Source organism: Protopterus annectens, chromosome 10.part0, assembly GCF_019279795.1.
Source record: "Protopterus annectens isolate FY-2018-M chromosome 10.part0, PAN1.0, whole genome shotgun sequence".
In the NCBI taxonomy this organism is placed as follows: domain Eukaryota; kingdom Metazoa; phylum Chordata; order Ceratodontiformes; family Protopteridae; genus Protopterus; species Protopterus annectens.
In genome coordinates this window covers 744,263,944-744,281,034 of record NC_056744.1, presented here as the reverse complement: position 1 = coordinate 744,281,034, position 17,091 = coordinate 744,263,944, and the positions used below count along the sequence as shown (strand labels likewise).

Sequence of the window (17,091 nt, the reverse complement as noted above, 5' to 3'; positions counted from 1 at the left end):
TGAGTCGCCCCCAGAGTCTTTGTCGTAGGAGGACAAGCATCTTCTCTGCTTTGTTGGAGTGATTAGGGAAGAACACTGGCAATTCAATTGTTTGGTTTAAGTGAAATTGAGAACAGACTTTAGGAATAAAGGAAGGGTTAGTCCGGAGAGAGACCCTATCTTTATGAAAAATTAAGTATGGAAGTTTAACAGACAGAGCTTGTAATTCAGAAACTCGCCTGGCTGAAGTTATTGCTACCAGAAAGAGTCTTCCAAGACAGAAACCTCAACTGACAACTATGGGCTGGCTCAAAGGGTGGCAGAGTAAGTCTAGACAGAACTAAATATAGGTCCCAAGGTGGAATGGGGTCTTGTACAGGAGGTCTCAACATTGTGGAACTCTTAAGAAAGGATTTGCACAGTTTGTGAGACATAAGACTGGAATCATTAATCCCGACATGAAAATGAGATATTGCTGCTAGTTGAACTTGGAGTGTATCAGCCGCTGAACCTTGGTGAAAGAGTTCAGAAAGAAACTCTAGAACAATAGTAATGGGAGCTTTAAATGGATCAACTTCTCTATTGTGTGCCCATATGGAAAATCTCTTCCATTTACTATGATACAATTTTCTGGTTGAAGGCTTGTGAGAAGAGGTAATATTCTGAGTTACAGCTGGAGACAAATCATGGCGCCTGACTAGTGATGGAACTGGAGCAGCCATGCTGTCAGTCTGAGAGTGTGGAGACTGGGGTGAAGTCAAGAGAACCTGACATGTGTGTCAGGAGGTCTGGCACTGGGTCCAGCATCCATGGACAATCCAATAGGTGAGGCCCGAGAAAAGGGAGCCAAATCTGACGAGGCCAGTAAGGGGTGATGAGGATCATCTTGCTTCCCAACACCATTGCTTTCTGTATGACCTTGGGGATGAGTGGAAAAGGAGGAAAAGCATAAAGGAGTCCCAGGGGCCAATCGTGGACTAGTGCATCTCTTGGAGACTCCCCCGGAGGGGGGGATGAGAGAGAAAAAGGTGCTGCATTTGGTGTTTATGGGACTGGCAAAGAGGTCGCAGCAGGGTTGTCCCCACTTGTGAAAGATCATGCTGGCTAATTTCTGGTTCAAGGACCATTCGTGAGGTAACAAAATTGCCCTGCTTAGCTTGTCCACTATTACTTTGGAAGTCCCTGGGATATGCGTTGCAACGAGTAAGCATTGGGAAGAAATAGCCCAATCCCAAACTCGCATGGCCTCTCTACATAAGGAGTATGATCTGGTTCTCCCTTGTTTGTTTAGATACCAGACAACCGACATGCTGTCGGTCTGGATAGCTGTCGTCCCTAGAGGGAGAAGGTCGTGAAGTGTTTGCAACGCTAGAAGCACCACCCTAATCTTTAGGACACTGATATGCAGATGGGCCTCCTGCTCTTGCCATGTGCCTTGGACAATCCTGCCAAGGTAATGCCCTCCCCACCCTATCTGAGAGGCATCCATGGTCATAGTGGCAACGGGTCAGTGCGGTACAAACGGAGTACCTGTGGTAAGATGACCTGGTTGAATCCGCCAACGTAGGTCCTTTTTGCAAGAATCTGTAATCAGGATCTGATGTAGGGGCAACTATTGAAACGACCACTGGGATGACAAGAGCCATTGGAGTATTCTCATATGTAGTCTTGCTAAAGGTACCAAGGTTATGGTTGATGCCATAGTCCTGAGAAGCTGCAACACCACCTTCGCTTTGACTCTTTGAAGGGGAAGTATTCTGTAAATTTGTTGCACAGGATTCTGTATTCTGTCTGTAGGCAGTCTGGCTGACATCTTAACCATGCCTATGTTTGCTCCTATAAAAGTTATAGACTGAGTGGACAAAAAAGAGGATTTTTCCCAGTTTATTGAGATTCCCAACTGGGAACAGAGCTTGATTGTGGAATCTCTTGATTGAATTAGGTGATGCCTGGTGGTGGCGGTCAGGAGCCAATTGCCCAGGTATGAAAAGACTTGGATTCCCTGACACCACAAATGAGCTGTGACTACTGCCATGCACTTGAACACCTGGGGGACTGTGGTGAGACCAAAGGGTAGCCCCAAAACTGGTAATGATTACCTCCCAGCTGGAAGCGTAGGTAGCTCCTTGATGCTTTGTCCATCCTTATGTGGTAGTAGGCATGCTGGAGATCTATTGAGCACATCCAGCTGTCTCTCCCCAACAAAGGTAGTATGGATTTTAGAGTGACCATTCGGAACCTGGACTTCTTTACATGCTCGTTTAACCTGCTGAGGTCTAGGATGGGTCTCCAGTCCCCTGTTCTTTTTGGAACTAAAAATAACCTGGAGTATGTTCCGAATCCTGTCTGATCTGTTGGGACCTTTTGCATGGCTCTTTTTAATAGCAGCTTTTTTATCTCTATAGCCGCTTGATCCCTGTGATTGGGTGGTACATCTGGGATCCTTTTGGGAGGGCGTGAAGGATGGAAAAAGGGTATAGAGTAACCTCTGGTAATGATGTCTTGTGCCCACTTGTCTCAAGTGAGATTTAGCCAGGCTTCTGGGTACAAGGACAGGCGACCCCCGACCGGCTCCAGAGACGCACAGGAACGCTGATAGGGACGGTCACGAAAGGAATCGCGACCTCCCTGATTTTCTGGGCCTCCCCTGCCTCTAGGGCGACGTCTACCATTATTTCCTCCTCCCCTGCCTCTGAAGGAGGAATCACCTTGTGTGTCCTGGAAAGGTCTCTGTGATTTCTTGAACCACATTTTGCCACTCTTCTGACATTTAGGGTAAGGTCTAGAAGGAACGGTAAAACAAACTCCCACAGCAGAGAGTCTTTCCTTCCTGCTCACACCTGGTGAGGGTATCTTTCACCTTGGGTCCAAAAAAGAGAGGATCTGTCCAGGGGAGCATTGGTGAACGTAGACTTGAAAGGCTCAGCAAAGTTGCATAGATGCATCCAGGAATTTCTCCTTAATGAGACTCCTGAACCCGCCGCCATACTCGTACCATCAGCTGCATATGAGATCAGCCGCTTGGAGGAGTTAACAGTAGATGTGAGGGTAGCCAACTGAGCCAACATTGTAGATGGGACTGCTTCAGTTGAGGTACCCTGAAGAGTATCTCCTAACTCCTTTAGGAGAGCTCTCTGAAGTCTTGTAAAATGTGATGGATAGTTCAGCGATCTGAGTGTAAAAGCCGCTGAAGAGAAAATATGCTTCCCGTATCTATCCATCGTCCGGGATTCCTGGTTAGGTGGATGGATAGAAGAAGAAGTCCCTGCTAACTCCTTCTTAGTGGCCGCCGCCACCACCATGGCATCAACAGGTAAACCCTTAGATAAAAACTCTTTGTCCTTAGGGGCGGAGACAAATTTATTCGGCCTCCTGGGGACTGGTTCCATGGCATCGGGAGTCTGCCATGCCTTCTGACTCATGAGATCTAGCAATTAGTCAAATGGAGGAGACACCCATGAAGCTGAGGGTTGAGACCCAAAAGCCTTCAGGTACACTGACTCCTCATCGGAAGGGGTAATGGTGGGTCAGCCGCCTCTCTGCCTGAGGATCTCCAAAATGTCTGCAAAGGAGACATCTTCAGAGGACGACTTAGGTGACCACTCCGACTCATCGAGGTCAGTGTCACATGTGACAGACTCATCAGCGGAGTCTACATGTTTCCTTTTACATGATCTCTTCCGAGGGGGCTCCTCAGTGGGATCTTCTGGGGAGGTTTCGGAAGATCGGGGACCACCCAAACGGGGGTCCTGAGGCTGTGAGTCTCTACCATCCCGGGGGAGAGAGGATGCTGAGACCATAGTCGGTGCTTGAGGGAGTATAGCATCGGTACTCCTATGTGGTACGGATGAACTATTCAACATGCTCCTCATCTTCATGAAAACCGATTCCTCCAGCTCCAAACGACGCCCCGGCTCTGATGGCTCCAAAGGAATTGGCTCAGAGAACGATGTAGGGTCCAATCTCACTCGGGCCGATGCACCAAGAGGAAGACTCTGCACCAAAGAGGTTTGGTTCCAGGTGTCCCCCTCGGGCCCGACTGACGAGCATCGGACCCTAGACACTTTGGACGGCACCGACAGTGTCGGAGCAGGGCTCTGCTCCGAGACAACCACCCGGGGTGCTGGAGCTGAGGACACCACTATAGTCAGTACTGACAGCGTCAGCTCCAAAGGCTCAATCTGGGTTGGAGGAGGAAACAGAGCAGGGTCGGTAACAGGAGTCGGCTAAGAGACAGAAGTGATCGGAGCCAATAAAAATTTTGGCAAGGCCGACAACTTAAGGAGTCTGAGCACCACTCTCTCGATGTCTTCTTCAGAAAAGCTCCTGGAGGATCTGGAGGACAGAGTTGGAGACCTCGTTCTCTGTAATATAGGTGATTTTAAAGTAGGGGAGACCGGTGGAATGTCCGTAGACCGGCTCCGAAGAGGACTGCTGGTGAACGGCACCGAAGCACTGGGTGCCGACACTGCAATGTCCATGTCCAGAATCTCAATCGGCTCCGAGGACAGTGGAGCCAAAGAGACAGAGACCATCTCCTATTTAGGTAACTTCTGTGGAGGTTCGGAGACAGAAGTTGAGGCCGGAGAAGGCCTTTTGAAGGTCTTGCCCTTATCTTTACTGGAAGAATGTGACCTAGCAGAGGAGGACGAGCTGGCTAGGTCTTACTTGAACGAAGGTTTTAACAATCCTTTTAGAATCAACTTATTCTTCCATTCCTGGAGTACTCTAGGACTAAAGGAATGGCAAGAGAGACAAGTCTCTTGAAGATGTATGGCCCCTAAATAGTACACACAGATGCTATGTCCATCAGTGATGGACATTTTTTGAGAGCATTTAGTGCACTTTTTAAATCCTTACTGTTTATGCTCTTTATGTTCCTTAGACATAATGGCAGTCTCAATAGGCGATTGAAGAGAAAACGCAACACACTCACTCAACAGGAGAAAAACTAGATCCTCTAACTTAAACAGATCTAGCCCTATTTCTCACAACAAACAACCACTCTCTAACTTTAATGAACCTAGTGTAAAGGAAAGAGAAACAGACTAATACCTCTAAGTAAATGGTTTTGTAAACCGCACACACTCATGAGAACACACACACAAAAAAGGCCAACAGGCCCAAAAGTTTATAGCAGAAAAGACAAATCCAAGAAAAAGTCAAGTCTCGTTAAATTGACACAATCGGTTATCACAATAAGTCTAACAGCAATAAGAAAAGCACTTCACAAGAAGTTAAAAAAACTTCTAACAATCCGAATAATAAAAAACTAAATCACTTAGCCACGGCCAACCAAAAGAAGCTTCCGAATGAAGACGCGGCAAACGAGATCTGGGGAACATGTGCATGCATCATGGGATACCTATTAGCCATGAGCCAATCAGACGTTTTCAGGCTTTCTAAGCGGCCGAGTCGGAGCTGAGGATCGGCTCCGAATCCACCTGTAATAATGGAGGTGAGATAGGACTACCTACATGGAACGTTATGGTGAGTACATAACTTCTTTTTCTCCATGAAAACGTCGACTCTGAAGTCAGTATCAAACACGTCCATGCACCTCCTTTCCCACGCTACTGAAGGAGCAGCTAGGGCAGCTGGGACCGGCATAGCTATGAGGCGACACGCTTGGCTCAGACTGTGTCAATTTGCGGACCCCTTCAAGGCGGCTTTCACAAATGCTCCCTTTGATGGGTCTTCTCTTTTTGGGAAGACTGTACATGACCTCCTTGTCCAGAGTGAAAAAGACGGGAAGACCTTATCTGCCATCAGAATCTGCTTCTCTAGTCCTGAAAGATCCTTTTCCAGGAATCAGAGAGGGCAAAAGAAGATGTGGTTCTGTTAATCACAGTTTTCCCGGGACTCTCAGAACAACTCTTCCCCTAGAGGCAGAGGGGGACATGACAGACGCCGTCCCAGAGGCAGAGGGGGTCCTAGGAACTTTGGGTCTAGGGAGCCCTTCTTGGACAGGCCCGTGCAGCAGCCCTGAAGGGTTACCCAACTATCCTACTCTGTAGGCAGTCGGGGGAAGATTATCATTGCACCCAACGGCGTGGGAGTCCATAACTGCAGATCATTGGGTGCTTCAAATAATATACAGAGGCCACACCATTCCGTTTGTTGCCCCTCCTATCCAACTAAAACACCTCCCAGATGTCCCACCCATTCAAAGGGAGATGGCAGCACTAGAGATCTCCAAGCTGCTTCAGAAATGAGCCATCAAACTGGTCCCTCTCAATCAGTCCAGGTCAGGCACTTACTGCAGGTTCTTTTTAGTGCCAAAAAAGATAGGGGGCCTCAGACCCATTTTGGACCTGTCAGCCTTAAACCTGGCTGTCACGAAATAGAAATTCTGGATGGTCACCCTGCAGTCCATTCTACCTTAGCTTCGAGAATGCGACTTGATGTGTTCGATAGACCTCCAGGACGCTTGCTACCATATCAAGATCCACAGAAACTCCAGTAGATTCCTTCGCTTCCAGCTGGGAGCCAGTCATTTCCAGTTAAGAACTCTACCCTTCGGTCTCACCACAGCCCCTAGGGTGTTTACCAAGGTAATGGCAGTTGTAGCGGCTCACCTGAGACTTCAGGGGATTCAGGTATTGCCTTACCTAGACAATTGGCTCTTTGCTGCTTCCACCAAGCGTCTTCTTTGCCAAGCCAGAGACTCCTTCCTTCATCTTGCAGACCTGCTAGGGATTACTATCAATGTTTCCAAGTCCCTTTTGGACCCAGTACAGATCTTGGACTTTATTGGGGCATGGCTGGACACCCTTTGACTGAAAGTCTTTCTAACTCCAGGCAGGGTCCAGAGTCTACGGGCTCATGTGTCGATAGTTCTTGGCCCCAGGTTTCCAAAGGTGGGTGATGTTATCAGAACCCTGGGCTCTATGGCTGCAGCAATCTCTATTCTCCACTGTGCGCATCTTCACATGCGTGTTCTTCAATGGACTCTAGCCATACAGTGGTCTTGGCTAGATCTCCCCATGGAATATTCAATTCAAATCAGCAAAGCCTGCAGGGTGTCACTCCTCTGGTGGCTTCAATCCCCGGCGATTGCAATTCAGTCAGACAACATTTCGGTTGTCTGGTGCATCAACAAACAGGGAGGAACCAGATCTTACCCTCTGTATCATGAGGCCATGAGAGTGTGGGAGTGGGCGATCTCCACCAGTTGGTTTCTGATTACATGCGCATCCCGGGATGCTCCAGCATTTTATCCCAACAGATTGAGTTGGGCTATTCCAATGCCATACGAGTAGTCCCTGAAACAGCCATTATCGGAGGAGCTATTCCTTGCATGGGGACAGCCTTGCTGTGGTCTCTTCGCATCTCCTTCCAACGCGAAGTGCAACGAGTTTGTCGCTCTGATGCCCTCACCAGGGGATCTCCCCAGAGACGCTCTAGTCCATGCTTGGCTTCCATGGTTACTGTACGCTTATCACCCGTTACCAGTCATTCCGAAGTTTCTTCAGAAAGCTTGTCGACCGGGGTGCAAAGTGATCCTTATTGCCCCATTCTGGCCTTGTCAAGTGTGGTTCCCCTTCCTCTGGTCTCATGTTCTAGCTCCTTCTTGGATTCTGGATCCCTGCCCGGATTTCATTTCTCATCCCTCGGGCACCTGTCTGCCCAATCTGGACAGCCTCAAGCTGACAGCTTGGTTGCTCCAGTTCCCTTGATTGCCAGGACTCCCTGTCTTTCGTCTTCGGTGAAAACTATTCTGGTGGTGTCTCATAAGGCTTCCACTAGGAAGATTTACCACAGTAAATGGCAACTATTCTCTATTTGTTTGTGTTTCTCAGAGAAACCTGGATCCTTTTACAGCCCCTGTCTCTGCAGTGTTGGATTCCTTAGACAGCATTTTTCAGCAAGGGGCTAGTTCCTCCACTGTGAAGGTGCAATTGACAGCTATTTCGAATTTCCACTTTGGCGAAAATATGAATACCCTGGCCTCTTCTAGACTGTGTAAGGCCTTTCTTAAAGGCACCTTTCTTTTGCGAAATCCATTTATGGACTTTGTTCCTCCTTGGGATCTTACCTTTGTTCTCCAGGCTTTAGTTGCTCCCCCCTTTGAACCTGCAGCATCAGTAGATTTGAAGTTCTTATCCTGGAAGACAGCCTTCCTAGTGGCCATTACATTGGCTAGAAGGGTTTCTGAGCTTCAGGCTTGGTCTGCCATGCCCCTTTACTTGAGCTTCCATAAGGACAAGGTTTCTCTCCGTACAAACCCTTCTTTCTTCCCAAAAGTGGCTTCTGAATCAAACATTAATCAAACAATTAACCTGCCTGTTTTCTTTCCAAATTTTCAGAACAAGGGTGAATGTAAACTGCATTTGTTAGATGTTCATAGACAATTTTGTTTTTATTTACACAGAACAAAGCCCTTCCATAAGTCTGACCAGTTATTTGTGTCTTTTTCTAAGCCCTTTTTGGGTAAAGCCATCTCCAAGGCTTCCTTAGCTAGATGGATTACACTATGTATTTTGCAAATTTACAAAGACAAAGGTTTGTCTCCACCTTGTCCTGTTAAAGCTCATTCTACCAGATATATGGCGACTTCTGCTGCCTTTTGTTCTAGGGTCTCATTGGATGACATTTGTGCGGCAGCAACTTGAGCAAAGTCACATACCTTCATTTCTCATTATAAGTTGGATTTGATCTCCCAACGGGCAAACATCCTTCGGCTCTGCGGTGCTCAGGAATATCCTTCCATGAGGGCCTCCCAGGAGTTTGAGTAGCTGGGGACTCTGTCCCACAGGTTGCAGATAAAATGAAGTCAACTACTTCAGATAAAGAAATTAAGTACTCATCATAACGTTCCATCTGAGTAGTTATACTTAATTTTTCTGCAACCTTCCCACCCTTCTTCCCCCGAACCTTCTCATGAGATTTTCATGTATGGTTTATGCTAAGTTGAGTTGCTGATTGGTTTGAGTTGCGGCAAACTCGATCTGAGGGAAACGCAGGAGATGGTTATGGGTAAGGGGGAGGAACTTAAAGCAGATGCTTGTAAAGTTGCCGGCTCGGATCCGATATGGATCCAAATACCTACAGGTTGCAGAAAAATGAAGTATAACTACTCAGATGGAATGTTATGGTGAGTACATAACTTCCTTTTTCTTCCACTCTCTAAGCTTGTTGCTGTTTTTGTTGCATGCCTAGCACCGTCTCATTGAGGTCTGTTTGACTAGTTGATGTAAAAACTGCAGAAGTTTGAAATATCCCCATATTGTGGGGAAATCGGCCAAAAATGGCAGGCCTGTCAGACTCTGGGATTTATTCATAGCCAGCCTTAGGCGTAGTCCAACTAGGTGGCTCCTTAGGGCTCCTTAGGGCTCCGCTGTAGCAGGAGCACCTTTCCAGTCATCTGGCTGGTGTAGGTAGATCAGGATGGAAGCACAGGGTGGTATTGGGGAGATGCTTTGGAGACCTTTAGCCTTGGGCAACATTGGATTTATTGCTGCGTTTGAGCATATGTTGTGTAGGCCCACAGTGATCATTTGGTGCTTCTAAATGTGTCTGTTTTAGGCTGAGATTTTGCTGCTGCAGACATATTAACTCTTATTTTATTTCAGTTTAACAGATAGAGCTGCAAGCAGAATATAAACATGGCATGAGATGTAGTTCTGTGTGTGGATCCTATTAAAAAATATAAAAAGTGAATACAAAATGTTAATGAACTCTGATACATAGATAATATCAGGTAATGTTAGACCAGACTGTAGAACCCAAACCAAGATGATAACATTTCTGAATATTTTAATTGTGAAAAGGTCAGAAGTGTTGAGTATTTTCTCCCTTTCTGTTTTTTAGGCATACAGAAATGCTTAGAAAACTGAATATTAGTCTTCTGATATCCTCTGAAAGTGTCAAAGGTAGCTTGTGGCATAATGCTGAAATGGTATTCTTCATGTAGACTCAAATCATTTAGTATGAAAATTGATAAGTATGCAGCTCTGATGCTATGAATTGATCACTTTTAACAGAGGTTGGCAAACGACCCTCCACCCCTACATCCCTCTGTCATGACTCTTGGGCTTTAAAGATTTACCACAGAGACATGAATATGTGGCATCCAGCAGAACTTTAGTATAGACATGAGAACTGCAACACATACTTTAATTTTGGCAATGAGCTTTACCCACTGTAAACTACACTCATGCACTGTGCTGGCATTGTCGGACTCTATTAATCAAATATACCACGTAGCTCCTCCTTACAACACAGTAAGCAAACTGCTGTTTTTAGCTTTTGCATGTATACCTTAAACCATACCATTCATGCTTTTTCTTGTGCAACCACAGTTTTTATTAATTAAAGCCAGGTAACAGTCAAACAGGAAACATTTAAACAGATGTGCATAACTCAATACAAATTACGTGCTCAGAAGTCCAGAGAAAATGTCATTCTTTTCTTCTCAGTGCTGCTTTTCCTATTGTTTATCGCGAGTTATCCTTTTACAGTGTGAGTAGGCTTTTTTCCCAGCAGACATCAGCACTGACTGGAAGGAATTGATTAGAGCTTCATATCTGTGGATTTTATAGCAGTTTCCCGCCATGCTTATTAAAGTCTTAAGTCATCTATCCTGTAAAAGAAAAAAAAATCTTGGCAGTTTGTTCCTTACAAAAAAAAAAAAAAAAGAGTCTTTCCTCTCTGTGTTTTATTGTGTACAAACCTTACTGTCATCCCAGGCAAACTTGCAGCATATCTAATTTTTTGTGTTATTTTTTTTTTGTTTTGTTTTTATGAGATGTATACCATAATTATCAGCAAACTGTTACTGCTTGCAGAAATCATGATAGTAGTTTCATCTAGAGAAAAATAAATAAATGTTAGTTTTTCTTCAATTCTAAATCCATATTTAGTTCATGTAAAACTCTTCAGCAGAGCTCTTATTGACGGTGGTCACAATTACATTTGAAAGTCTGATGAAGGTTATAATCCATAGCAACCGTATAATATAATAGTCTTACAAACAGTGGTTTTAAAGTGGCTTTACATAGTGTTTAAGCAAATATGTTAGAGTATATTACATAATGCTTATTTTGTTTATATGCATTAATTTTTGTTGCTGACACCTTTCTATCTAAAATACAGCAGCTCGTGGTTGCCATACTGTTGTCGTCACACTCGTGGGACATCAGTGTAACAAAGTTATTTTAAGCTTGTAACAGCTCATTTTTCCCTCTGTCAACTGACGTCAGTAGCAGAGAAGTTTTGCACCCTGTAGTGTTCTTTCCTCTTGAGTGCCATGATTAAAAGTGCAAAAGTGTGAATAAGATTTGTTGGCAAGATTTTCACTATATCAGATGATTTGCTTTCAATAATTCAATTTTTTTTTTAGTAGTAAGAAATTACTTTTCTTAGCAGTTTGATCATTATGCAGACAGTCTATCATCATACAGCTATTGCAGTAAGTAATGCCTCAGGTAGTACACAGTGTCCATTTCTGTAACATTACTTTTTTCAGAAGTCCAGTTTGGCCAAAATCACTTACCTTGGATGCTTGCTAAATTTTGATTACATGCTCCTTGGCATATAGCTTTTTTTATTGCTGTCATTATTTTATTATTTTGTATTTCTATAAGCATCCCTGGTGTACAAATTCACAGCATTTAAATGAAATCACTGCAGATAAACATCCTCAGACTTGATTAGATTAATTAAGGGGTTGCAGGATGCTTTATCTCACAAGTGAACTCCGGATTCAGATTCCACCCTAAACTCTCTTTTTTTGATTCACAGTTCTAAGTCCTGATGTAAACAGTTGTGACAGTGAGCCATGTAGTTGCCTGCAGAGGCAGTCTGCTCCTGCGGTTTGCCCTCTATATTTCTAATGTGGTCACTGTTGTGTGAGATACAATTCTGTTTGCTGTTTCACTTGATATTTTTACTTGAGACATTAAGACCAGTCACTGTGTTAGAATTTATCGGTTTTGACTTATTTTCATTATAGAAGTGCTACCTATGTATTGTTAGATACAAGTTCCCAATATTTAAACTGCACATAAAATACTTATTTTCATTTCTTGTGTAGTTGAATTTTGTCATTTACAAATAACTGTATGAAAGCTGGAGTTTTACTCTAGGTTTTAATTTAGATTATTTGAATGCATGACACTCGCTGGCTTTACTATGCTCTTCATGTAAGTAAAAATGTACCTTTTTCCTTAAGGCTGTAGTACCCGAAAAAGAGAAGAGTAAATCGAAGAAGAAAAAGACCGAAAGCAGACTAAGAAGGGAAAATGAGAAAAATAAGCAAAATTTAAATGAAGGCTGGAATCTGTTTTCTTTCTTCCATGAACTTACACACATAGTTATAAAGGACTCCTCTATCAATATTAACCGGCAAGATGACAAAAGAATGGTATGTTAAGATTTGTATGGTTGGCAAGAAATGATCTTACACTTTTTTAAATTAAATACCATTACAACTTCATCAGTTGTTAACAGAGTGGAACAGATGGAGAGAGAATTAAAAAGTGGAAAAGGATGGAATGTAACAGCAGAGTCTAATTTAAAATTGTTTGTACATACTTATTGGCATAAATGGTTGCAGTGCAAGTAGTGTTGAGTTTTACTGCTGAAACTTAATGTTCTGTCTTAAGTGGCTTGGTGTAGAGATGTGTTCATGATTTTGTACACTCTGGTATTGTATAAGTCAGGGTTCAGCAACCTATGGCACGTGTGTCAAGTGTGGCATGTGGAGTGATTTTCAATGGGACGCTGACTAGGTGTAAGAGATCAGAGAGAGAATGAGTGAGTGAATGCATGTATGAAAGTAGAAGCAATTGTGTGTGAGAGTTCGGAGAGAGTGAGTACATGTATAAAAGCTGACGAGATTGTATGGGTGAGTGATCGGAGTGAGTGAGTGAATGCATGTATGAAAGCTGGAGAGACTGTGTGGTGATCAAACCCACTGTTCTGCATTGAACAGAAGTGACTCTGCTTTGCAATTTTTGATTGGCTCTCAAAGTGGAGCCACTTCTATTCAATGATGAACAACCCGCACTGAATAATAAGACCTTTTTGTCATTTGGCTGGTTGTCCCTACCTGTCATTGGCACAACACTACTAAAAGGCTGCCAACCCCTGGTATAAGTCACAGCAAAAAATATTAAATGTTCCACTGGAAACCATTTAAGTTTTGTTATAAACTTCTGGAGGTTGATGTGAAAGTGCTTATCAACTGTTTAACCAACTAATTTATTGGGTACTTGCGTAATATCGCAACCAGATTTTCACAGTAATACCATTTGCTTTCCGATGTCTGCATGGTACAGAAAATGCAATGAAAACCAAACAGACACTGTTTTCTTTTACACTGAATTTTGTTTAGCCAGGGTTATAACTTCAACATTTGAGAAAGTAATGTTTTGATGAAGGTTTTGGTGATACTTGTGTATTCTCGCAACAGCATTCTACGCCAGGTCATGTATGCAGTTTCTTGGCTTGGCACTTCACAGTCGCTGCAAAAATATATGAAGAAGAGATAACAGGGGCTACTGACAGACACAGACAGACATGCGCAAGAGGAGACGCCAAAATATAGGTTGTGACACGGTGAAGGAGTTACTTTTCCCAGAGCCGAGACAGCCAGTTGTCATTTGCCATTGCTTCCCAAAAGCCGTTATGCACCCAGACGGGAAACTCACACCAGGGAGAGTATTTTAAATGGGGGGGATATGTCATCTTTCAGGATGTAAAGTATGACATGGGGATGAGGACAGTATGTCACAAAGCAGGAATCAGATGTTCCAGCTTGTTTACCTTCCAAAATGTAGGACAAAGTCACTTGTACCCCGTAAGGACATAACATAAAAGCTTACGCTAACTTCCAAACTCCTAGCCGTGATTCCCAACTGTATGTATAGCCGTTATTTGACAGCGTTGGCTGACAAAGAACGTTCAGTGTGAACAGCCTTCCCAGAAGCGACATGATGCCAGTAAAGAGCACAAAGAAACAATAGTATTTTGGGGGAGTTTGTGTTGATAGCCCTCTGCAAAACAACCTGTTTTGTTAAAGAAAACGCACTGTATTCCATTTGAAGCACATTAATGAACATATTTAGTGATGGAGAAACAACTGCTGTTGGCACGAAAATCTGGTTGCGATAATACGCAAGTACCATCTATTGTTTTAACGTTTGTGCTTAGTGTTTTTTGCTTTAAGTTTTTATCAATTGATCAGCTGTGCCATGGTTTCTTCTCTGTGTTTTGAATGCTTGGCTACTAATTTATAATGAAGGTTGAGGACATGTATATTAAAACTACACTGCATTTTAATCCTAGAGCATTTTATCTTTAGACTGGTACTGTTGTGCATTTAGCATTTCTGCCTCACAGAATTTTTTCTCTGGTTTGATTTCCAGCTTTAGTGCCTTCTGTGTGGCATTTCAGTATCCTTGCATCTGTCTTTTGTGAGTTGTTGTTAGGTACACTGGTACTGTAAAACATGTTAGTGGTGATCTGGTAGGTATAGTGGTGATCTCTGAATTGGTCATAGGCGAACATGCTGTGTATGTGTGTATCCACTGATGGACTGGTATTTCATATTTCATTGTTTTTTCTGTCTTTACCGTGTTACTTGTTGGGAAAGGCTGTGTTTGTCCCATGACCATGAATAAGATAAAATGGAAATTAGAGAATGAATGAATGTTTAATTTTTATGTTTCAGTTCTCGCAGAAAAAAATGTCAGTCAGCATACATGTTAATTTTTATACATTATTGGTGGAACTCTTTTTAACTGTAGTGTATTTTGCATTGTACAATAATGGATCGTTACTTTTCAAAAAAACGAGCATGCTGGTTGAATGACCCAGCTAGTGTGCCTTTTATAAATCGAGCATATACCGATAGAAAAAAGTCCAGTTGTTGAAGTACCATTGAGTATCATATGCTGGGGAACACAGCAAAATATAAGAAAAATCAGGTTCTGCTTTGCTGTTGCGATCAAACCACATCAGCTGTGAGTAAATCTCTGATATATCCACACACAGTTGTGGATTATTGCATAAGAATATTTTTAAGTTTAGAAAACTTCTGCTGTTCACTGAGTTTCTTACATGGATACTACATCAGGGTGTGATTGTTCAACGAGTGCATATTTTAACAATTTATTTTGGCCAAAAGCCCATTTGAAGTCTGTGAAAGCCATAATATTCTTTAATCTGAAAGAACTGTAATGCTGAAATGAATAAAGTAGGGATAGGAAAAGTAAATGGAGAATCATAACCATGTACATAAAGAAGTATTGCAGAGTTTTGGGTTCAGTGAACAGAATGTACTTCACTTCTACTATTTTTCTGGTTTTGGAATTGGATCCAGAAACATAGAATCTGAATTGCTGTGACTGTAACGTGCTACACTGGTGGAGTCTATTTTAACAATACCTCACATTCGGTCATGGGTGAGACACACTGCTGGTGTCCCTGTTTAATTTAATTATTATTATTATTGTGACTATTGCATGTTATTTCTATTCTTTGGAGCAGTATTGTATAGAACTGTGGGATATTGTATTTTTGGATAGCAGCATTCACCTTTCAGTTCTCCAGTTAGCAGCAGAAAAAAATGGCAACTTTTATGGGCTGCAGTCACAGGGATTTTGCTGTGTGTGTGTGTGTGTGTGTGTGTGTGTGTGTGTGTGTGTGTGTGTGTGTGTGTGTGTGTGTGTGTTCATTTTTCATTGTGATTTTCTATTATGGATAAGGTTAGATTTACTGCAAGAATTGCTGGAGCCAATCATCAAGCATTTTTTTTATTTTAAACTGGCTTTTATTTTATAATATTTTAGGAAGGGGAGCAGTCCTCTCCCCTTGCCAAGAGTCTTGGGCTTTCCCATACACTATGAATTACCAGATTAAGGAAGTTAATGTCCACATTGACACTAGAAGGCAAATGGACTAAACCTAAGTAGGTATTTTCAGAAGCATTGCAGGTTGTAGTTTAGAAGGTTTTTGCAGTAGATTGACTGTTGAGATTTTTCCTTTTCTGCTGTCCCTAACTTGGGGCGAACTTTTCTATCTTCTTTTGTTACTTTACTAGATAATACACGGAATCAATCTGCCTGTGGACCCCTTGGCATCACATGTAGAGTTAGGGAACATGCATATTCTCCATTGCTGTCAGTTCTAGATCTTATCTTAATGATTATTATGGAAAGGTTCCTATGTTCAGTGCCTAAAAAAAAGCTAAAAACACCCAAGTCCTCTTGCAGTCTTCAGATTGAGCCAGGCAGGATGGACAACAGAATTGTATCTTTACTACTGGGGCAAGGAGTGTGACATGAATCACTGTCATATCTGTCGATTGCTAGACGAAGCATGGAAAAACTTAAGGCCTACCTTTGTTCTCTTAAGGTGGTAGCTGATGAAGGTGCCCAATGTGGGGACTGAAAGGTCCCTGTCATGATTCCAAGCCAGTGCTGGAGTTGTTTAAGAAGCTGAATGGAATTGGAGTGTACACAAAAGTCGCACCTTTTTGTGAGGTCTGCTGATGAGACAGCACTGTAGTCCTCAATAGTCATCAGGTCCCGTTTGACTAGGTTCAAGCTTGCACTTGTATGTCAGCAGCAATACTAAGAGAAGTGCACCCACAACAACCATTATGTTGGGAGAGATGAATCCAGGGATGTTTGCACCACATCTGCCACAGTTGAACATTTAGCATGCAGCAGTACAGTAGTCCTTTCCCTTATATCACCCAACACTGACTTGATAATCGCATTAATGTACTCTCTCTCATGGGTCTTGCAGGACTCAGTTGCCAAAGAGGCTCCTTCAGATCCTTTTGTATCAGTAGGTTCTATAGAGCAGATATTTGATAGGCTTTTTCCCAGTTCTGATACAGAGCTGTTCAAACTTAGTTCAGCCTCAGTCAAGAACTTTCTCTATTAACAGAAGCTTGTGGCCTGACTCCATGCATTCAGCCATTCTACATTTGTCTGCTTGCATGTCAACCAACATGGACTGTTCCATTCTGGAGCTACATTTATGTGATTCTCCATCAGTGTCCTGTGAAGATTACTCTGAGGAAGAAAAAGGCATATGTTTAAAATAGGCAAGGGTAATAAAAACTTCTCTCTCCATGCCTTTACTCGGATAACCCCT

At 43.0% G+C, this 17,091-nt stretch overlaps 1 protein-coding gene across 1 annotated transcript in view; it reads left to right on the top strand.

The window, feature by feature from the left end:
• The window catches only part of JAK1 (Janus kinase 1), a 1,643,095-nt gene that overhangs the window by 745,555 nt on the left and 880,449 nt on the right, over positions 1-17,091 (top strand). Inside the window, exon 7 of the mRNA XM_044085562.1 lies at positions 12,155-12,346. Coding sequence (XP_043941497.1) covers positions 12,155-12,346 — 192 coding nt within the window. The remainder of the gene's footprint in view (positions 1-12,154; positions 12,347-17,091) is intronic.